This window comes from Sinocyclocheilus grahami, unplaced genomic scaffold, assembly GCF_001515645.1.
Source record: "Sinocyclocheilus grahami isolate Dianchi unplaced genomic scaffold, SAMN03320097.WGS_v1.1 scaffold8.1, whole genome shotgun sequence".
Classification (NCBI taxonomy): Eukaryota; Metazoa; Chordata; class Actinopteri; order Cypriniformes; family Cyprinidae; genus Sinocyclocheilus; species Sinocyclocheilus grahami.
Window position 1 is genome coordinate 1,007,150 of NW_015505187.1, and position 23,928 is coordinate 1,031,077.

General features: G+C 37.5%; 1 protein-coding gene across 5 annotated transcripts in view; it reads right to left on the minus strand.

Moving 5' to 3' along the window:
• anks1b (ankyrin repeat and sterile alpha motif domain containing 1B) overlaps positions 1–23,928 on the minus strand; it is a 207,248-nt gene that overhangs the window by 95,229 nt on the left and 88,091 nt on the right. For all 5 annotated transcript variants that reach the window (XM_016278922.1, XM_016278944.1, XM_016278938.1 and 2 more), the window contains exons 5-10: positions 22,740–22,815; positions 21,872–21,973; positions 19,672–19,794; positions 18,362–18,543; positions 16,590–16,706; positions 1,659–1,809 (exon numbers count right to left, since the gene is read on the minus strand). In XM_016278922.1, coding sequence (XP_016134408.1) covers positions 1,659–1,809; positions 16,590–16,706; positions 18,362–18,543; positions 19,672–19,794; positions 21,872–21,973; positions 22,740–22,815 — 751 coding nt within the window. The remainder of the gene's footprint in view (positions 1–1,658; positions 1,810–16,589; positions 16,707–18,361; positions 18,544–19,671; positions 19,795–21,871; positions 21,974–22,739; positions 22,816–23,928) is intronic.

Below are 23,928 nucleotides of genomic sequence, written 5' to 3' on the forward strand. Positions count from 1 at the left end.
TCTGTACAATCCCAATATATGCCCGTCACCCATGCAGTTTCCTCTGCTGCACCCATTTTCCCTTACATGTACTGTGATTTCTCTGGATTCCCTGAATCTTTTCACAATATTATGTATGGTACTTGGTGAAAGACCTAAATTCTTTGCAATTTTGCATTGTGAAATGTGATTCTTGATTTGTTTCCGACACTTCTCTTGTGAAATTTGGCACAAAGTGATGAGCCATGATCCAGCTTTGCTTGCAAAGACTGAGATGCTCCTTTTATACCCAAACATGATACCTTGACCTATTACCAATTCACCTGCTTACTGTGAACTGTTTCAAAACAGTTTAACATGGACACCCTTTTCACTTTTATTTTGCCTCTGTCCCAACTTTTTTGGAATGTGTTGCAGCCGTCAAAAACACAATTTGTTTATATTTACAAAATACATTTACGTTTGTCAGTGAAAACTTTGGAAATCTTTTCTTTGTACTTTTGTCAATTAAATAAAAGTTAAAAAGAATTAACAAATCACAGATTCTTGATTTTATTGCAATTTACAAAACGTCCCAACTTCTCTGGAATTGGGTTTGTAGTATTAAATAATACATACATATTTATGAATGTTTCACAATTCAATCAACTCCCAAAGAATACAATAAAGTCCTGCCCATTTTCCGTTAATATTTAGTTTGGCCTGGAAATACATCATATAATGAAATAAAAATGGATTGATAATGACGTTTTATATTTACTGAATGGTGCTGAATTTACTGAGGTGCATGAAGCGTTTTTTGACAGGTATGAATGCTGTTTTTTTTTTTCATTTTAGCTTACATTTAGTTTTCATTGATTTTTATTTAGTTTTCATTGATTTTATTAGTTTTCATTGATTTGAAGTTACTAACCGTTGCGAGGACAGGCGTTGTGGAGGTGGATGTCCAGAGAGCAGGGTTTGCGTGTGACAGCTGTAGCCACTGACTCGTAAGGGTTGTCCTCATCTTCTGGTAAAAACACATCCAGTGATGGAGAATGGGCAATTTCAGCACATCGCTTGTCCTGCACATAAACAACATAACACAAACCAGAGTCTTTAGACAGACAGATAGCCATCCATGGATGAATGGATGGATGGATGGATGGATGGATGAATAGATAGAATTCAAAGAAATTACACATCAGCTATAAAAAGGCACCAAGTTTTTTTCATGTGTGAAAAAAACACTCAGCATCTAATTGAGAGCTTCTCTCCATGAAGATCAACCGTTCTGTCTGACACGCCAAATGACAGCGATAAACATCCATCCATGACACCCTGCTCTATCATCGTCAATGAAACATTGCCATCACCTCATGCTGCCTGTTTGTCTTCATGGGTGCAACACAGCAGGCGTGTGAGGGCAACCATCCTTCAAAGTAAACATATCACAGGCCAAGCTGCCCCCATTGTCATCGCACTTATTTCCCATGAACCCCATCGATTTCTTCTCAGACGAATTGATAATGACGTTTTATATTTACTGAATGGTGCTGAATTTACTGAGGTGCATGAAGCGTTTTTTGACAGGTATGAATGCTGTTTTTTTTTTTCATTTTAGCTTACATTTAGTTTTCATTGATTTTTATTTAGTTTTCATTGATTTTATTAGTTTTCATTGATTTGAAGTTACTAACCGTTGCGAGGACAGGCGTTGTGGAGGTGGATGTCCAGAGAGCAGGGTTTGCGTGTGACAGCTGTAGCCACTGACTCGTAAGGGTTGTCCTCATCTTCTGGTAAAAACACATCCAGTGATGGAGAATGGGCAATTTCAGCACATCGCTTGTCCTGCACATAAACAACATAACACAAACCAGAGTCTTTAGACAGACAGATAGCCATCCATGGATGAATGGATGGATGGATGGATGGATGAATAGATAGAATTCAAAGAAATTACACATCAGCTATAAAAAGGCACCAAGTTTTTTTCATGTGTGAAAAAAACACTCAGCATCTAATTGAGAGCTTCTCTCCATGAAGATCAACCGTTCTGTCTGACGCGCCAAATGACAGCGATAAACATCCATCCATGACACCCTGCTCTATCATCGTCAATGAAACATTGCCATCACCTCATGCTGCCTGTTTGTCTTCATGGGTGCAACACAGCAGGCGTGTGAGGGCAACCATCCTTCAAAGTAAACATATCACAGGCCAAGCTGCCCCCATTGTCATCGCACTTATTTCCCATGAACCCCATCGATTTCTTCTCAGACGACTATTACTCGACCTGTCAGTCCCAAATCCTGCATCACCCAGCAAGCATTAGACACATCCATCATGCGCCGGGCACAGGGGCAGAGCGATTTATCACATGGGATTGAAAGAAAGACCTTTGTCTCTTTCTCTGTTTCACTCCTGATTTGTCTACGATACAGCCGTTCAAGTTAATTCCATACAGACACTAAAGATCAGGTCTTGGTTAAGAGTAAATAAAAAACTCACTCTCCATACACACTCAGACAGGGCCTAAAATTAACACTCGGCAAGCGACAAATGAGAGTAAAAATCGGCGATGGCGAGTATATGTAACAGTGTCAGTCGCCAGTTGGCGGGTAAAACTTTTACGAAATATAACAATGCAATGTAGTGAGAACAACAGACAGTTTTTAAAGAGATTCGCTGTTTCTGACGTAAGTGAATAAAATAATCTTTTCTGAAGACAAGATCATGGTGATTAGCTGTTCTGTAAGCGACAAGAGCAAATCAAATTGGATACAAACAGGCTGGTAAGGTCAGAGCAGTGTGATGGTTCGCTTGTCCCTAGACACGGTTCTAATAACTTTTACCTGAGAAGATATTGCTGCTTCATTTAGGAAGATTAACTTTTCCCTTCTTTATTCTTCATAACCCGAGAATGTGGTGACACATACCTGGGGTTACGCCGCCTAAACGGTGCTTGTTCGGCTGTACACATACGCTGAGCCAGTTTAGACAGTTCACCAGTAGCACTTCAATGGACGAAAACACACACAATTGTCAAAATACATATTTTGGCGAGTTACCTCGTAAACGTAGTCATACATGAGTTATAAAGTCTTAAATGACCGTAAAGAGTTTGGAGAAAATAGAAAATGTGTCAGATCGGCGTCATGTGTATCAGGTTTTAAAGAGACAGCACTGCTTTTAAAGTAAAACCTGCTGAAGTGTGTAATTGATGTAAATCAAAGAACAAAAGAAAAAGAGAAATCACGACTGCTCTAGTCGCTGATTTACTTTTGTAGCTTGAATAAAGATTAATCTGTATAGTTTATGCATATACAATTTATAGTTTATGTGAAGATTGTTTTAAAAATTACTCAATATTTCAGAGCCTATTAAATGTTAATTTAATAGTTCAATACTTTAAGTCAAAACTTCATTAATAATAGGCTACTTAGTAAAAAGATGCCATTAAAAACATATTTAAAATATACTGTCTTGATGTTGCTTCTACATTAATTTGGAGGGTCAATGTGAAATTATGACAATATAAATATGCAATTAATCATGGTTAATTACAGAAAAATGTGTGATTAACGTTTTTTTAATCGATTGACAGACAGCACTAATGTTAACCTTTTATAGATTTTAATTTAATTTCAAATTTGATAGGTCCCCCCAGAAAGAGATCGGGTCGGCCCCCACCCCCCTTGGCCCCCTTCAACTTTTCAGTTCGATAATCCGGCCCTCAAATGAAGCTAATTGAATAGCCCTGCTCGAATCCGTTAACATGGGTGTGGAAAGAAATACGCACCACATACGCACTGCAAACGGAGTATGTGTGAAACAGGCGTAACACGATGGCCTGCTCCGTTTGCTGAAAACATGCAAAGGACGAGAATCTCAACGTTTTTTTAGGGACAAAAAAAGATAAATCAATAAATCTGTTTGTTTGTTTTTTCTTGTAAGTAAAGTAAAGGACAAATTAAAAAATGTTAAATATGTTTAGTCATTGTAGTAGTAATAACTGCCTGTTGTTGTAGGCAGCTGCCAGGGCATTGCTAGATATTTGCTATAGTGTTAATTGTCATTACTACAGCATTACTAGGGTGTCTACTGTGGTTTGTAGGTGGTTACCAGAGTGGTCTGGCTAGTTACTAGTGTATTTCTGCCGATATGCATGCCGATTGTGAGCAGTGCTTGCCCATGCAAGTTTCCTCCATAATGCTAGATTGCTGTGAGTAGGGCATTGCTAGGTGGTTACTATAGTGTTGAAAGTCGTTACTAGGGTGTTTACTGTGGTTTCTAGGGGGTTACTGGAGTGGTCTGGCTTGTTACTAGAGCATTTCTAGGCGATTGTGAGTGGTGTTTACCCAAGCAAGTTGTCTCCATGATACCACATTGTTTAAATCTGCGTAAGTTTTGCCTCTTTGTCGCCATCTCTGTTTGAAAACCTGGAATTGCAGCTGTGTGCGGAATTATCTAGCTTGTGTGGGTTGTGAGTGGGCGCGGCTCCAGCACTGATGAATCTAATGTTCTGAAGAGTATGTGTGGCAGTCAGTCACCGCACTGGTGTGGATGTTTACTGTACTTCGCAATCACAGATTCTAGCCTACGTCTTGGAATATGACCCAAATAAGAATTTTCACCATATATTGCCATCTGAACAAGTAACAAGTCTGCCACGTTTGTTCTGACCAACTGAGGAAGAAAGCATGATCATAAATCTCAGTTGGTTACTATGGTGTTGATTGTCATTACTAGGGTGTTCCTAGGGTGTTTATTATGATATTTAGGTGGTTACTAGAGTGGTCTGGCAGGTTATTAGGATACTGCTAGGTAATTGTAAGTGGCATTTGTTGCTATTTGCTAGGGTGTTGCTAGGTGGTTGCTATGATGTTGGTTGTAATTACAAGGGTATTACTATGGTGTTTATTATGGTTACTAGGGAGTTACTCAAGTGGTCTGGCTGTGAGTGTTACGTTCCTGTGCAGAAGTCATCTCCATAATGCCAGGGTGTTCTGGTTGATTGCCTGAGGCAAAATTATCAACCGGATTTTGCAATTTCTGGATGATCGCTAGGGTGTTGTTAGGCGATTTTACGTGGTGCTTGCCCATGCAAAGGTTGTCTCCATGATGCTAGATTGTTGTGGGTAGTTGCTAGGGCATTGCTATGGTGTTTGTTGTGGTTGTTGTGTTAAGTGTCTTCATTGTGTTACAAGGGCATTGCTAGATGACTGTGAGTGGTGTTTGCCTATGCAGAAGTCATTTTTATAATGAAATGGTGATTTTTATGGGTGGTTGCCAGGGTGTTCTCTGTGGTTACTGTTTTACAACTAGTTTTTTTATGTTTTCTGAAGAAATTTTGAGTGACGCTTGGAAAGGTCACTTCCATGATTTTAGGGTATTTTGGGTGGTTGCTAGGTGGTTGATTACAGGCCAAAGTCAAAAAGTCCACCCACAAGTGAGAAGTTACATGCTGAAGTTTCAAACTTAGGGTTAGGAATGTGCCTTTAGATCTTTATCTCATCTCCATTGCCCCTTTCCATGTAAACTATCTGTGCATTTCTCCTATTCTACCAACTCCTCTAATGATGGTTTTCCCCTTTCTCTTAATTTGTGAAGGCACACTGAATGAAGCTCGTCAGGAAGAACAGAAGCCCTCCAGAGAGCCACACAGAGAAATCAACAGAAAGAATATTAGAGAGGTGAGAAAGAGAGAAAGACAGAGAGAGATCAAAGCTGCGTTCACAAGAACTTACTTTTGGACTTTATGTGTCAGTTTTAATAGTGTGGTGGGGCAGGAGAGAGGAGTCGGGCACACGCCGATGAAAATACTTAGAGAGCAGGAAGGAGGGGAAATGGACGGCCTTTGAATCAGTGGTTTCCTGCATTGTACGCTAGCATGCATACGCTTACACAGGAAACTACCCACTGGCCACATAGAATGAGAAAAAACTACAGCAAAGTTATGGATGACGATTCTCCAGTTATACTGCTGGTGAAATAATATGACGGAAGACAACTTAAATAAATAATGAATAAATAACAAGAATGCTGGTAATAACAATAAACAATATAATAATCTTAATAAAATAAAATATATAATAGAATTATAATTAAATATATAATTTTATAATTATGTTTATATTCATTGAAAAACAATAATACTATTTGTCAATGAAGTTTTTGTCAGATTTAGGCCTCTTCTACAGACAATGTTGACAATGTTATAATTAAGCTCATACACACACAAAGCATAGACTTCACACTTACAATAAAATAAATCAGTACCTGTTTATCTCTTGCGGATCCGGTTTTCTTCACAGTAACTGTAAAAATTTCAACCCTTCGGCATATGAACAAAATGACCCGCTGCGCCTGACTGTCCGAGGACACTACAACTCTTGTTCTCTCTCTCTGCCTCTCTCTGACAGCAGAGACAGGAACTTAATTTTTTTTTTCTGAAAAGGAAGACTGCAAAACAAACAGAAGCGGTTCAGGTCAGTAATTAGCGTGCTGACGCAGGGCTGCAGTTGCTGCACTCGGATCCAAATAGGAAATCTGCCTGGACGGCCCTCAGTCACGTCTCCAATCTTCAGCCGCACATGTGACTGGGGGGCCTGACAGGCATTACAGTCGGCTTAACTCCTGTCTTCCTCCCTTTCTCGTTTTCTTCTTTAATCAGCTCTTTTCACTTTATTCCCTTTGGTTTTCTTCACATGTATCCAGAGTTCTGTCACTGCTGTTTCTCAGTTGACACACTATCTGATCTGAATGGCCACTGACATTTCCTGTGCTGTTCTAATCTGAGCTCTGCATATTTTGGAGGAGGACCCCACAGCATAAAAGGCCCTCAGAGACCTTCTCAGAACAGATAGAGGGATTGATATAAAGTGAGAGAGGGAAGATAAGTTTGGTCATGTGCTTTAGAGGAGGGCTTTGCATGCAGAGATGATACCGGTGGGGGGAAGGAAGTCACAAAAGTTCACTGATACAGACGAGCCTCCAGCTTACACAATTTTGTTGCAATATGCTTCACAGCGAGGCTTCATTATAAACCGAACAAACAATAAGCGGGAAAGCGAAGGAACTACAAATAAATAACATCAGCAAGATAAAGTAGCCTGTTTGAGACTCACTAAAAGACTTCCAGCCAAAATAATCTCATTCTGCCTGATATATAACAGTGCGAGAGATGATAGAAAGAGAGAGAAAACAGAGAGTTGGGGAAAGAGAATACAGGAAGGAAAGAGAAAATTAGCAGACAGACATGGCAATCCCTTATGTCTTTCATAAAAATGCCTGACTACTGTTATTCCCTTTTCCTATTAAACACCTTTACACATTTAGCACCTGCTCCCGGTAACTATGAACGCTGATACGCTTTCCCTCAGCACACCGGCTCAATCCATATCCATAGGGATGAGAAAAGACAGAAGGGTGCATCAAAGCCCAAATACTCAGAGGACTACTGGTTTTGAAGGATTGTTTAGTCAGTGAATGCTAACAACTAGGATCCAAAACGAACCTTTTGCCACACCTGTAAATGATGATTGGCCTGAGAACATTAACCACCTTCTAGCACTTTGCATTAAGAAATAAATCTGAAAAAAAATTCCCCAGTATATTTGTGACTATTGTGTTACAGCATTGTACATTAGTCAGTCTATTTGTCACAAGACCCATCAAAACGGCAAGACCAATCATTATTTTGTTCCCTATGTTTTTGTTTTTATTTTAAAAGGGACAATGCACATTAATTAACATAAGTACTCAAGTCTTTTATGTAAATGTGTCAGATTTAGCCATTCAGGCTAATTTTCATCTAGTCCCTGGCAGGTTGATGGTGAGAACCAAAGTCCGCAAATACATAGAAAACATAAAAGCTAAAAGCCAAAATTTTTATTTCATGGAGTCTGCAAGGGCTAAAGCAAAATTTTCCTCTGAGGCAAAAGTATATCTTCGATTTAATTTAGCTTTTTACCTATATTTAGTGTCTGATATATTAATTTTGCCAACATGATCAACAAAATAAATGAATAAAATACACAATGTTTTCCTACTTGCTCATCTCCACAACTAGAGATGGGGCATTCTCATTTTGGAGAGCCTCTGATTGGACAAAAATCTGTTTAGTGCAGGTTGAGTCATCAGTAGTTAAAAAAAAAAAAAAACAGCATTAACTTTTAAAAGTAAATTAATAAGACATGAGAGTGAGGGCAGAGTGACAGATCATCTAAAAAAGCCAGACAAGTAGGAAAAACTCAGCTAGTTAACCAAACACACTCACAAAGGGCCAGTAGGGAGACCGGAGGCATTCTGAGCTTTGAGTCCTCATGAGAACTTTCTTATGCAGGACAAGCCGTCATCATCTTATCACTCACAGCCTGCACAGTCTGCGAGAAGTTAACATTTATTAGCTGCCCTAATTATCTCTCAGCACCTAGGAGGAAGCGCAGAAACCTTCTCGGTAGATGAAGCCACCACTGGGGTTCTGAGATTTTAAACATGAGTCACGGATATACAAAAGAGATTATGCCACACTGTGGGAGAGGAGGAGGAGGAGGAAAATGAAGATTAAAACAAATATGACGGAGGAAACATTTAATGCAATCACTCGAGGGAGCCCGCTGCTTTGGAATAACTACAGTCATGGCTTTCCTTTATATTATCACAGCGCCCGTGTGAGGAATCCAAACTCTCAACAATGATGGAGATTCCATCATCAAAGCTCACCAAGAACAGCGGAAGTAATCATAGTGGTCGTTCATACAATTTTAATGCCACACAATAAATTGGTTTCAAGAGCACAACTCACAAACAAAAGCATTCACTTGGTGGTAAATAACTTTTATTACTCAAATCACTCTTACAACAACTTTTTATTTGTATAACTCATCCATTAATAAAGCGTTTATGTTGAATCCAGCTTTATGATGGCTGTATATTTATATGCAGTATAACCCGTCCTCACTCCATCTCCTGCATTTGGCTCTAAACGGCTCATAAAATACAAGCAGCCATTTAGGATTCTTATCCCAGCACTGTTTTCAGAGTAATCTATTAAACACTGCGAGCACAGGCTCCTAAATCACACTGGGCAGTCAGTGAGAGCCTCTAATACAAATTCCCACACACATATAAAGCCATGCTGTTCAATTAAAACAGACAATACGCATGAAAAACTTCACTTCCAGGAGCTCTCAATTAGCCATACAGTAATTAGTGGCTTTTGTAAGAGCAAAAATTCATTGAGCTGGACAAGACCAATGAAATTACTCCTGTAAAAGCAATGAAATGCAGTCATTTCGGCGTAATAGAGATGTTTTATGCAAACTAGGCCTGGATGATAAAACAGTACCGATATTTATCAACGGTACACCTTCTTCGATAACGATAGAAAAAATGTTCGATATGGCGCACGATATAGGCACGTGCTATGAGTGACGCAGACAGCTGAAATGAGTGCTGTGCCTGCCTCTGATGAGGAGATTGTGAATAAAAATGAATATTAGTCGAATTTAAAATAAACATTTGCATTTGAATGTTAGGCGTGCGTCAGGGAGCGTCATCAGTGGCGCGCGAGATACGGTGATAATGATGTAAGTGGCGTTGTTGCAGTTTAATGTTTTGTTAGTCTTGCCCACGATATGCGCCGCTGCTGCATTATTCATTCAAAATATTAGAGAAATATAGAAGCTCAATGCGGAGAAGATCTTGATTAGGTTAAAACCGAAACTAAGCCATTCACACAGAATATCATATATAGAGATGTATAGAAAGCCATGCAAAGTTAAAACAGTTACAATTTTTAGAAAACAATACAATACAAGTTTATTTGTATAGCACATTTAAAAACAACTGGTGTTGACCAAAGTGCTTTACAAGGCTAAAAGAAACAGACAATAATGACACAAAGCATTTAAGCACTAGAGAAACAATAAAAGAAGGATAAAAATAAATAAAACCCTAAAAAAAAAAAAAGTCACGAATTTGTGGAGGTTTATTCCTTTTCACTGCGTCTCATATGCTTTTTAATGCAATCTGTGTGAATGGCGCTTCAGCTCTTTGGATTAAGCAATGCATAAATACATGATGCGGTTTTGTTCATAATTGTTTATGCAATTTACGAAATGATATTTGAGTTAATTTAGACGTAATGCACGTTTTTATAGACAGTTATTTCCTTGCGTTGACAATTTAAAGGTGGGGTAAGCGATTTCTGGTAGCCAATGTTGACATCATAAATTGGTTTCAAGAGCACAACTCACAAACAAAAGCATTCACTTGGTGGTAAATAACTTTTATTACTCAAATCACTCTTACAACAACTTTTTATTTGTATAACTCATCCATTAATAAAGCGTTTATGTTGAATCCAGCTTTATGATGGCTGTATATTTATATGCAGTATAACCCGTCCTCACTCCATCTCCTGCATTTGGCTCTAAACGGCTCATAAAATACAAGCAGCCATTTAGGATTCTTATCCCAGCACTGTTTTCAGAGTAATCTATTAAACACTGCGAGCACAGGCTCCTAAATCACACTGGGCAGTCAGTGAGAGCCTCTAATACAAATTCCCACACACATATAAAGCCATGCTGTTCAATTAAAACAGACAATACGCATGAAAAACTTCACTTCCAGGAGCTCTCAATTAGCCATACAGTAATTAGTGGCTTTTGTAAGAGCAAAAATTCATTGAGCTGGACAAGACCAATGAAATTACTCCTGTAAAAGCAATGAAATGCAGTCATTTCGGCGTAATAGAGATGTTTTATGCAAACTAGGCCTGGATGATAAAACAGTACCGATATTTATCAACGGTACACCTTCTTCGATAACGATAGAAAAAATGTTCGATATGGCGCACGATATAGGCACGTGCTATGAGTGACGCAGACAGCTGAAATGAGTGCTGTGCCTGCCTCTGATGAGGAGATTGTGAATAAAAATGAATATTAGTCGAATTTAAAATAAACATTTGCATTTGAATGTTAGGCGTGCGTCAGGGAGCGTCATCAGTGGCGCGCGAGATACGGTGATAATGATGTAAGTGGCGTTGTTGCAGTTTAATGTTTTGTTAGTCTTGCCCACGATATGCGCCGCTGCTGCATTATTCATTCAAAATATTAGAGAAATATAGAAGCTCAATGCGGAGAAGATCTTGATTAGGTTAAAACCGAAACTAAGCCATTCACACAGAATATCATATATAGAGATGTATAGAAAGCCATGCAAAGTTAAAACAGTTACAATTTTTAGAAAACAATACAATACAAGTTTATTTGTATAGCACATTTAAAAACAACTGGTGTTGACCAAAGTGCTTTACAAGGCTAAAAGAAACAGACAATAATGACACAAAGCATTTAAGCACTAGAGAAACAATAAAAGAAGGATAAAAATAAATAAAACCCTAAAAAAAAAAAAAGTCACGAATTTGTGGAGGTTTATTCCTTTTCACTGCGTCTCATATGCTTTTTAATGCAATCTGTGTGAATGGCGCTTCAGCTCTTTGGATTAAGCAATGCATAAATACATGATGCGGTTTTGTTCATAATTGTTTATGCAATTTACGAAATGATATTTGAGTTAATTTAGACGTAATGCACGTTTTTATAGACAGTTATTTCCTTGCGTTGACAATTTAAAGGTGGGGTAAGCGATTTCTGGTAGCCAATGTTGACATCTGAAATCACCAAAACAAACACGCCCCTACCCCAAAAGGGTCTCGCCCCTATTTTGATAGCTCCGCCCCACACATATGTACGCAACCCAGGCAACGATTAGTTCTGTGAAACAAAGCAAAACCAATGTTACACCGTGTCTACCCCGGAAACGAGTGGCGCGGCATGACAAAATAGTATAGAGCTCATTATAATCAGTGATGCTGTCTACACCATAGATATATATACATATCTATGGTCTACACTGGATGCGGCGCAGCACGACAAATCCCTGACAGAAAACTGCTGCTGCCTTCTATTCATGACGTATTGACACAAATTTCAAATGATTTTCAACGGTCGCTTTGTGTACTAGACAGACTTTAGCTGTTGCAGCGCAGACACTGTGTTACTCCCCTATCGAGAAGAAACAAAGCAACCTCGGTGTCCGATCGCAGGCCTTCCGCTCCTTGAGTTCTCTCCAGCGCTGGAAAGCTGATCTGATATTTACACGGGTCCTACTTCTTGCCTTAAGCCTTCTTTTGTTCCGCAGACGTTTTCCTCTTTTGTTTTTCATCTGCCATCTCTATCTTTCTGTCACTCGGCTCGGCTAATGTCCGTCCTGTTTACTGAACGTTCTCTCCTCCACATCATGAGTAGACACGCCCTTTACTACTGATTGGCTACAAGTTTATTTTGCCAGTCGGCCCGAATCAGTTTTCTAAAGCGTTTTTGAGAAATCGCTTACCCCACCTTTAAATGCGCTATTATTTTGCTCATTGCGCCCTCCTGTGGCCTCAGGAGACAAGACAAAAGTCTCCTTAAAACATATTTAATCTGCATATAAAACATTAGAAATGCTGAAACATTTTTATTGTGTGTTTGACTGTTAAAAAATATTATCGTTGTTTGTCTCAATAAATTGGGTTAATTAAAAAATACAGTGGTTAAATATTAAAAAAAATTCTATTGCTCTTTGTTTTAAAAAAAGTTATAAAAAATGTCAACAATTATCGATACCGAACGATATGAAACATTAGATCGTTGATAAATTTTTTAGCTATATCGCCCAGCCCTAATGCAAACTGAGGATAACAACAGATTAAATTATCAGGATAACAAGCAACCAGATCCTTTGGAATAGTGACGGCAGTCATTAGTGCTATGGTTTTACTGATCTGTTTTTATAGCATTTTATATGCATTACTGTTCAAAAGTTTGTTTTTAAAGGGGTCATATGATGCTGCTAAAAAGAACATTATTTTGTGTATTTGGTGTAATGAAATGTGTTTATGCGGTTTAAAGTTTAAAAAAACACATTATTTTCCACATACTGTACATGATGGTTTCTCCTCTATGCCCCGACTTTTTGAAACGCGTCAACTTTTACAAAGCTCGTCGGTCTGAAAAGTGAGGTGTGCTGTGATTGGCCAGCTATCCAGTGCGTTGTGATTGGCTGAATACCTCAAGCGTGTGACTGAAATGTTACGCCCCTAACCATACCGTTGATGCCGTGTCCGGCCTGAGCGACGAGACAAAAACATTAAAACCCATTACAAACGAGGCATTTGTTGCATCCAGTGGGGACATAATTACTGATTATAATGACTTATACTGTCTTTTTACACGTTGCGTTGCATCGCGCCACGTAAACATAAAACTCTGTCTGCATTTGTGATCGGAGAAATGACAAACAACAAGGGCTACTCTACACTGCCCAAAACTCGCGTTTGAATCATCAGTGGCAAATCCTTTAAATGAAAACGTACTTACAGACTGTGAGTCAGAACTGCCGGCATTGTAGTCTACTCTCCCAGGATCAGGAAACAGTCCTCCATAAAATGTGCTGCACACATCTGGATATTTGGGTTAAACTGTTCTGGAACAGTGTTATAAATACAACTTAACCACTGATTTGTAGTCGTGTCCTCTTTTGGAAGACCAAACAAAGTAGTTTCGCTTTCACAACGAAAAACACGGCAGCTTAGCGTGAGCTGAGGCCGGGCTAGAGTGAGCAGAGGGCGGGGTCGAGAACGGCGCGCACGGCGGATTCGATGAAGGAGCAACAACCACATGTGACGACCATCTTCACGACATGGCGGCAGCGGCAACAATTCTACAGTGAGAATAAAAGTTACGCCTTCTTTCTTTGCGTGAACATTTGGGCGGCGTTATGCAAATCTTCCCACATAGTGAGGTAGACATGTGGGGGCGTGTTAGAACGAGCCATTTTAGGTAGGTGTGGCTGACTCTGAACTTTTATAAAGAATATCTCTTTGGATTTGAGACTTTAGTCTTTGCAACTTTACAGATCTTCTTTATGCACCAAGAGCTTGTAACACTCCAAAGAGAAAGGAAAAATTTAAATCGCATCATATGACCCCTTTAAAAGAAGGTTCTTTTGCTCACCAAGGCTGCATTTATCTGATCAATAATACAGTAATATTGTGATTATTATTACAGTTTAAAATAGCTGTTTTCTATTGTAATATGTTTTAAAATGTCATTAATTCCTGTGATGGAAAACCTGAATTTTTATGCAGAACATGTGCTTTATAAGTACTAATAAACAGCCAATATGTTAATAACACGCATGCTAATAAACAACTAGTTAATAGTGAGAATTGATCCCTATACTAAAGTGTTACCGAAAAAACTACTACGAAATGTGATGTAGCAAAAATACAGACTTAATCAGACTTGATCAGACTAAACTATTGTCTGTCAAAGTTACTAACTACATTAAGAATGAATGCAATAGTTTAATTAGTATTGCATGATTTTTATTGTCATATCTATGCCTAAAGAGTCAACACAGCCATAGCACATATACCTGTATATATTGGGAAGCATTTTCAGTCATTTACAATTCAATTATATTATAGTCCCGACCAAAAACAGCTCTTTTCCGGGTTGCCAAAACAATCCAGAAGTGTCACCGCAGAGTGTTTGTTTGTAAACCGTAATTTCATCTGCACAGAAAACCACTGCAAAGCAGATGCTACTGATGGGAGCGCTTACTCTGATCTGGAATCACAAGATGTTTTCGCCATAAACATTAAAAGCATGTTTGCTGACTGCAGCATTGGGAATAGAGACAGAAAAAAAACAGTACAAACCGATAAAAACAAACAAACACAGGCCCAGATTTTACATACGCAAATACACGACATAACAGGAAAAGACGAATAGTGAAAACAAGAATGGATAGAGAAAAAAAAGGGAGGCAGAGGAATGCTGGAGAACAGCTTGAATGAGAAAGCAGAGGCCGATAGCCAGTCTCTCTCTCTATCTCTGGATGTTTTCTCTGGATGTTATTGCGCAGTGCTGTGACGCACCTGTTTTGATGGAGACTCAGATCTGTCAACTGAGAAGTGGGTGGATATCCCACGCCTTGCACTTTATGAATTCTGTGTCTCCTAGCAACTACGAGAACCCCTCAGAATCCGCGTGCATCTCTCTCCCTGCGGAGGAGAGCCAGTGACGGAGTTCAGGATTGGTTTGTGGGTGCAGAAGTATGACTCGCAGTCCAAGGAACCCCAACTCTTCCTGGAGCTGGAGTCTCCCCTCCCCCAGCCTATGCCTGTTTCCATGGTAGCGGGTGGTCTCCTCACATGGTGCAGGTGGGCGGATCAGCGTGTGACATGATTACACTTCCTGTGAGATAATTAAACTTCCTGTCTGAGAGACGGGAATCCCTCTTGCTCATCCTGGCATTATGAAAGCCAAACCTTCAATCCAACCATTAACATTTCCTTATCCATCTTTTCATCCACAATCAGAATTAAAGATAAAAAGAGTTTTTTTTTTAGATGCCCAGGAAGTCTTTGAAGACCTTTGCGGTTAGTTGGCTAAAGTTTCCATAGCAACATGATACAACGAACGTACCTGTTTTATCTTGCATTTGGCCGTGAGAACGAACATAAATATTAAAATAAACAAGTTAAAAAGTGGTGTAATGAGTGAAATAATAGGAAGAGTATGGCATTAACCAATTAATTAATTACTTTAATTTCAATACACTGTTGTAAAAATAATAGAAAACAGAAATTACGTTTGCATTCTATATATTTATGTAGTGCCTTGCGAAAGTATTCATACCCTATTAACAAACAACTGTTAAGGCACTAATATATATATATATATATATATATATATATATATATACACATACACACACACACACACACACACACACACACATACGTATGTGTATAAATATGTATATTATATCTATGTCAGTAAAAACTCTATAAAATATAAAAATGTATTTATATAGATAAACAAATGGACAAATATGCAATAAAGTTGTTATAAGAATTTTAGATTACTTTAAAATATATATTATATATATTATAATTATAATAATAATTACTATAATTATTATAATATTCACTTGGTTATTTTGTGTACTTTATGCATAGAAAATATGTATATGTATAAATGTATTAAAAATATAAAAATATATTCATATAGATAAATAAATGGACAAATATGTAATAAAGTTGTTATAAGAATTTATTTAGATTTATTACTTTAAAAATATATTCTTATATTATAGTATATTATAAGTATAATTATTATAATATTTACTTGGTTATTTTGTGTACTTTATGCATACAAAATACAGAAATTGCATAAAATGCAGAAAAAACTGCAAAACATAAAAAGAAATTAGGAATGAATCGCAAAGTATACAAATATATAAAATAAACTGAAATAAACAATAAACAATAATAATATTGCTAAATAAACAATTTAAAAAAATAATAAATAAAATATAAAATTATTTAAATATGAAATATTATAAATCAATACATTTGATATATTAATTGACTGGTTTCTGTATTAATATTATTGTTTTTTATTTATTTTTTTACATTTTAATATCTACAATATTTACAAATCCTTTATCCACTAAGGGGTTCATAGCTGCATTATAAGGATGGGAAGTGTGAGCGTGTGTACCTGAGAAAAGCCCAGGTTTCTGCAGCCGTTGCAGGGAGTGAGCGCCTCCCACAGGCCTGACGGTCCACAACGCTTTTCCTCCTCTTCCATCGCTGGGGGCAACGGGGGAGTGGGCCGCTACAGCCGGGTGGAGCGAGATATACAGTTAAATACAGTCAAGAGCAGTACACACAGACTGAAGTACAGATACAGATCTCAGTTCATGCCATCATAACACAAGCTTAAGATAAGTCACAGACTGTATAAGGGGGAGGAGGCTGACAACTCCAGCAAAAACAAATACGAGAAAACTTAACGCTTACAGTTTTAATGGCCAATCACCGATTTCATGCTTTAAGGCAAGCCTCCAAGATTAGCACAGCAACCATAACGCTGCTGTAGGCGGGGAAGAAGACCAGATGCACAGCTTTTTTTATTGGATGTCAATGGAGAACAGGCTTCACTATGGTGATTGAACGGCTTTTTTTCGGCTCAAAAAAAATCATTTTTGATGAATTTAATTAAAATATTAAAACAACCTAGACAAACTGTTCTGGATGTTCCTTATTTAAGTACATAGGAACTGTACTGTACAAGAGTGAACTTATTTTAACAGGACTTTTGAAAAGTGTCTGTTTCACTCTATAGTCCAACATGAACACTTGCTTTGCTTGTCTGTGATTTTGGACAGTGTTTCTGTGACTTTTTAGAGGAATCGCAACGTGATTCATGGTTTAAATATGTGCCAATAATAGTCTGACTCTCAATGACCCATTCTGTCTGATTCTTTTGCTGAAAATTTGAGACATTTCTTCTTTTGTAGCTCCAGAACTCCATGTAGAAACACATTCCTAGTGCTGAGTCACAAAAACTGAAATATACAGTATGACCATATACGAGTATCACATACAAATACAACGTGTATTTAATTTATGATACTAGTATGTGAAACAATGATCGTTTGCAGCAAATATAAGGGGAAAATAACCTCAGACGTCTGCAAAAAAATATGTCATTATTAATTAGATAATGAAAAAAACAGTTTTGTGACTGGCAGGCAAAATGTATAGCCAGTAATTGTTCCCAGAACCCTTTTATAGACTTTGTAAACAACTCCAACCCCTTCAGTCAAGTCTTAGGGGTTTTTGACATGTGACTGGAATCGACCGCAACGGCTCAGAAGAGTGTTTGTGTGCGTGCGTGTCTTTGCTTGTTTATCTGGGCTCTGCAGACTTTGATTGATTGACCCGACTCCACATTTAATTGTATTGATCAAACAAACGCAGCAGAGTAAACTGTGATCGAGTGGTCACTGTGACAACTAAACCATGACACCTTCAGCAAACGACCACTCCGTTACACACATTTCTAATGCATTCTATCCATTACATAAGGTTAAGTTCTCTCCCTAAGCCAGCAATGTGATCAAAAATATGATTCTGTTTGTGTCAAATAACATCAGTGATTAAATCGGGGGCTGTTTTAATGCTATAAATATATATTTATGACATTATATAAATTGAAGGGATCCTCAGCAATGCACAGTGTTTAGTTCTGCCTTCTGCTGGCCACAGTGAAGTACTGCATCAACAGTGAAATACTCATCATTACTCAAAGCTCATTAGAACCTCTTGATACCAATCGTCTGATGTCATTCATTTCATTTTCTTGGAGAACAGAAACATTTTTGATATGGGGCATAACCTGATAAAACATTGCTTTAACTGCATAAAAACGGTTCAAAACCAGCAAAAAAGCCATTTACTGTACTGTATTTGCTTCTTAATGCACACCTTGTTTATTCGAGTGAGTGTGCCGTTTCGTTCCTCGTCAGACAGCTGCCCACTGCCGAAGCTCTCCATGGACTGAGAGTGAGAAGAGATGGTCTGACACAGCTCCTCAAAGGAGCAATCCTTATCACGGCAGATCTTTATTTCATTCAGCAACTTGGACAACTCCCCCGTTACTGCGTCATCTACAAAGGGAAGGAGAAAGAGGGAGAGAGAGACAGCAAACTATGAATTTAAATGAAAGAATAATGAGTTTATGGTAAAACATAGAAGAAGAGCTGAAAAAAAAGAAAGAAAAATTCTCTTTCTTATCAATGGACAGCAGTATAGCACATCTCAGCCTGCCGCAGTATGAAAGATTTGAATCTGTGTCATGTGATGATCTTTATTTAGTCTTATTCTATATATTTTTTCTAAATGACTAAATTTTTACACTTATTTTTATATTCATGTAAATTTTTTCACTATATATATATATATATATATACCAATATAATGACGCATGTCAAACTAGCACAATATTAAAACTGAAGTTTTATGTAAGTACGGACTATATCATTATACCAAAAGCACATCAAAATTCTCTATAAGAGCTTTTAAATAAATGCTTATTACGTAGCATTCATCACAATATCCGTCTTATTCATTTTTATTCTCTTTTGTCTGTTTTTCAATATTTAATCTGGGACAAATGCTTGTTTTCTGCCATGGGCTCAGTGTGCTGATGTGTACTAACACTCATTTTGTGGCTGGCAGACTCTCAGATTCACCTGTGATCATTACCAAAATGCTGCCCCAGCTGGAATGACAGACGCACATCCAGCAGTATTCAGACCACAAAGGGACCAAATGAGACTGGGCTGCACTGCAACATCTAACCACTAGGAGCGCTGCTGACTGCACTTTCTTTATAGTCTCATATAGTCTTTTATGTCACTGTTTGTTTTCCTGTTATGAAAAACTTAGCAAAACGCGATTTATTTTTAAAATAAGAACATGATGATGAATGGATTAAGTGATGTATGTGTGCAAACACTGGATTAAACAGTAAAACCTTAAGACAAAGCAGCAGACAATATGCTGTAATACTATCACTTGAACACTGGGTGTCGTACTGCACACTAAAATACATGAAACACATGGCAGCAGTCATTCTCTTTAAGAGAATGAGCATGCTTACTTTTGTAAATGAACAATTACATTTAGGTGTTAAAATAGCATATTTATATTTATTAAATGCAATTATTCTGTGATGATTTTATTTGAATGCATTAAGAACTTAGTTTTCATACAAATATATCCCACACACATACTTTTATGCCGTAGAGACGGGGAGGGCACAGGTGAGGGTATTGATGTGCGTGGTGTCGGTATTGGACGCTGACGGGCAAAATCTTCATGAAAATTCCCTTTGTCACAATCCGACATCATATAATCTAGAGAGACAGAGATAAATTAATTTACAGAACACCAACAAACACAATCATAAAAATAAATCGGAGATGCATCATATTTGAAAAGCTCATTTCTAAAACCACTAATTTCTTAACTTCAGATCAAACTTCGATGAAAAACCATCTATTACATGCCTCTTGTCATCTGATTAATAGTTTATGATCTTTCAGCAAGTAAAAGGCCTTTTAGCATCATCCTAAAAATGTATCCTTCAGATTATGGTACACAAACCTTGCTTTTTGAAAAGTAAACATCAGAATAACTTTTAATGCTGTTAGTAATATTTCAAGAAAGACACTGCTGGACTGAAGAAACGTAGGTTTATTTGATTACCCATACATCGTTTTTAGAAAAATCGGTAACACTTTAGTATAGGGACCAATTCTCACTATTAACTAGTTGCTTTTTAGCATGTCTATTATTAACATAGTGGCTGTTTATTAGTACTTATAAAACACATATTCTGCATGATCATATTCTACATTCGTAATCCTACCCAATACCTAAATTTAACAATCTTACTAACTATTAATAAACAGCAAATTAGGAGTTAATGGTTTGTTAATGGCAAGAACTGGACCTTAAAATCAAGTGTGCACGAAAAATCATGTTAAAATGTGAGTATCAAATATAATACATCAGGCTTTTGAGGAACATTTGTTTGTACATTTCTTAATCGTCAGTGTATTGCACTGCATTATAAGTATCATCTTACGAAGGCATATCATTGGGAGATATAGAGTGTTTACTGACATAGAGTCACAACTGATATTTACTAATGTTTATATATATTTATGTAAGTAGTCTGCTATACCATTTAAAAATATCTCATTTATTTACATTCAAAGCTATCAGAATTACTTTTTGGCAATATAAATATTAGCAACTGCACCAAACTGCGTATTTTAGAATAAAACTGAGGTGTTTTTTTTCACTCCTCGAGTGTACGCTCCATGTTCTCCTATTATATACTTAACGGGCCATAAAAGGCGGATGTATCAAATATGACACAACAAAAAACACATATGCAAACTTTGTTGTTCAATTTAAAAAGTATAGATTTTCTTCTGACCATTATTTCATATGTCAGGTTTTACACATGGGTTAAAGAAAAGCACTTAAAGTTGGTGAAAACCAAAATGTGGCGTCTGTAATTGTAGCGCTAAACAACTATAGGCTGCACAGGCCACATGGTAAACTTGTAAACAATAGTTTCTGAGTCCCGTCAAAAAGACTGTAGATTATAAAAGCACAGCAAGCTTGAGTTTGAAATTCCTTTCACGCTGAGGATTCTGGTTCATTGACCACACAGAAGCAGGGAAGAGAACTGTAATGTTGCCTCTGTCCTTTAGGATGACGGGTGATTTAGACTTCACATGTGTCAAAAAGAGACATTTTCAAGCAGTACCTCAACTCCCAAGACTGCATTTCACAGCCCTCAGAAATGTATAACCCTGGGCATAAAGTGGATGGAAACAGCAAGAGAGCTAAACTGAATTTAATTTCAAAACCAGATAACCACATCATATGCTTTTATGAGGGTGTGTTTTTGAAAGCAGAGATGGAACACTGGATTCAAACACCCAACGTCTTCTGTGCGGTGTGATCAACTCTGCTGGAAAGAATGAGCTTAGTTGAATCAGTAAATGAAGGAAGACAAACAAACTTTAGAATCATCTAGATGTTATAATGCTGCAAATGGCCCAATGTCGTTATAATGTGTATAACAATGTAATAAACCTGTAATAATTGCAAAATCTCACGTATACCTCATCAAGAAGGCACGGTATTCTAAGTATTTGTAGTTGTTTTTTTCTTTTGAGAAATGTGAGGGAACATGGATTTCTCATACACACTAAACGACCATTGTTCTCAATCTAACACAAACTTCCTGAAACAAATTTTATCAATCTGCAAGCATCCGCCTTCTGATTTCCACCAAGAACACGCTCCCTCATCAGCTTGTGCACGTGTGTGTGAGTGTGCTTGTGTGTGTTTTAAGTGCTTTATTTGCTTTAAAAAAAGTTTAAATGTGTGCTTGTCTGGGAAATACTTTACCTTGTATGAGAGAAGCAATTTGTTGTGATTTCTGAGATGGATGTTCTCTTAGAATGTCTAGAGCAGATCTTCCTTGGCAATCTCTGATGTTGGCGTCAATCCCTGAGGAAAAAAGTTTTTGATTTTAATTTTTAGATTAGCTTTAATTAGACATAAATATTCATAAATGTTTTTAATTTGCATGTTGTATATTTTGTATAATAACTACAGTATATTATTTACATTTATATTTATAATATATGATAATATATGTTTAGAATATTTTATTTCTGATAATGCAACAGCACAAAACCAACCATTACATCTGACTATAATGACACAAAACATTTTATCTGAAAATGTCTCATTTATTTCAATTTATTGTTAAAAACAAAAAAAGAACAAAACTGAACAGAAACTTTAAATGTGCAAAATTAAAAAATACTCAATTATAGATAAAAAAAATCAATATTGAATGTTCTGAATTAAATTAATATTCCACTGTGTTCTATAATATTTTATTTATTAAAACAAACACAAAACATGCATAAAAAATAAAACAGTTGAAATGAACTTTAAAAATTGCTTTTGTCTTATGGAAATTATATAACAGAATAATCAGGGCTGACACCTTCCCACAAACCCTCAAAAACATGAAAAAAAACACAAAAATAAACAATTTTCCCAGAATAAAACTTTCCATAACAATAAAACCAGAACAATCACACCACCCTTTCCCTATGACAGGAAGCTCCCCAATCTCCAATTCCTGTTCCACAGCTGGAACTGACAGGGAAGCTGTTAGGTCACACAAGTAGTTTAAACAAACCATGGCCATGCAACATCCGCATCCTAACCCCACACACACATGCACTTCTGAAAGACATACCTGAGTCAAGCAGTAGCTGAACTACATCCATCTTTCCGAAGAGAGCGGCTTCGTGGAGAGCACTCCCTTTCTCTGTCTAGAGAGACAATGATTAAAAGTCAATATTTTAAGCTTAATGCCTCACATAAAGAAGTAAATGGCAGTTATACATTATGGCATCTTCACTACTGCAGCCCTCGCAGTCTATCAGCCGTCTACTGAGGCGACTGGCAGGGTATTTTATATCACGCTCACTGTGAAGTACTTAACTACACCCAATTTAGCTCTGGAAACATTTATTCAGTGTACTACAATTAACGGCAATAGCGCTGTGAATTTATGAGGTTGACTGACAGCGGCTTGAAAGAGGTAAAGAAACGGGCAAATGAGACTGATCGGCAGTCGAGACAGATCACGAGAGAGCTTCTTGCACAGTTGAGCGTGGTCATTTTAATAGGCCACCGGGAGACCGCACACGATATCCAATCAAATCGGCCCCCATCAGTCCAGAGGCCTGAGTACAGCGCCGGCGCTTGTTCTTCTCCCTGAACTACTGGATCTGTGTGATGATGCAATACACATTAAACAAGTACTACAGGGACTTACTACTGTGATACTTAATCCTGCACATGTCACATTGCTGCAAAAAATAGCACTTACATTCTGCAAGGTAGTCTGGGAGAGCCAAAACTACCGCAAAAGTTTGAGACACTGTTTTTGTCTGGCAATGGTTCCACAGAATTAATCTGGCTCCTGGACAACAGAGACTCTCCACAGTGCTGAGTTTATGTCTATGTAACATTACCAGATGTTCTTACATTCTGTTTGTGCTTTTTAAGTAAATGTACACACTGAGGCTACGTTTACACGACAAGTTACACGGAACGTGGGTTTGGGTGTTTAACGGTGGCATTTTCAAAAACTTGCACTTTGAAACCTGTTTTCAAAAATATGCATTTTCAATCCTCAAAACGCTGTTGTCGTGTAAACGAACAGGCAAAACGCATTAAAAAGTTTCCAGTTTTTGGCTGAAAACATTGTCGTGTAAACGGCCTGCACGTCATGCATTTATACGCAGTACCTTGTTCTGTACGTGTGGCCTTGAGAGGATAAAAACATTTCAACATTTCCGTTCCGTTCAGATGCAGCTTATCATAATGTTCTTTAACACAAGAATGCATCATGTGAAGATCCCGCAAGTCTGACAGTT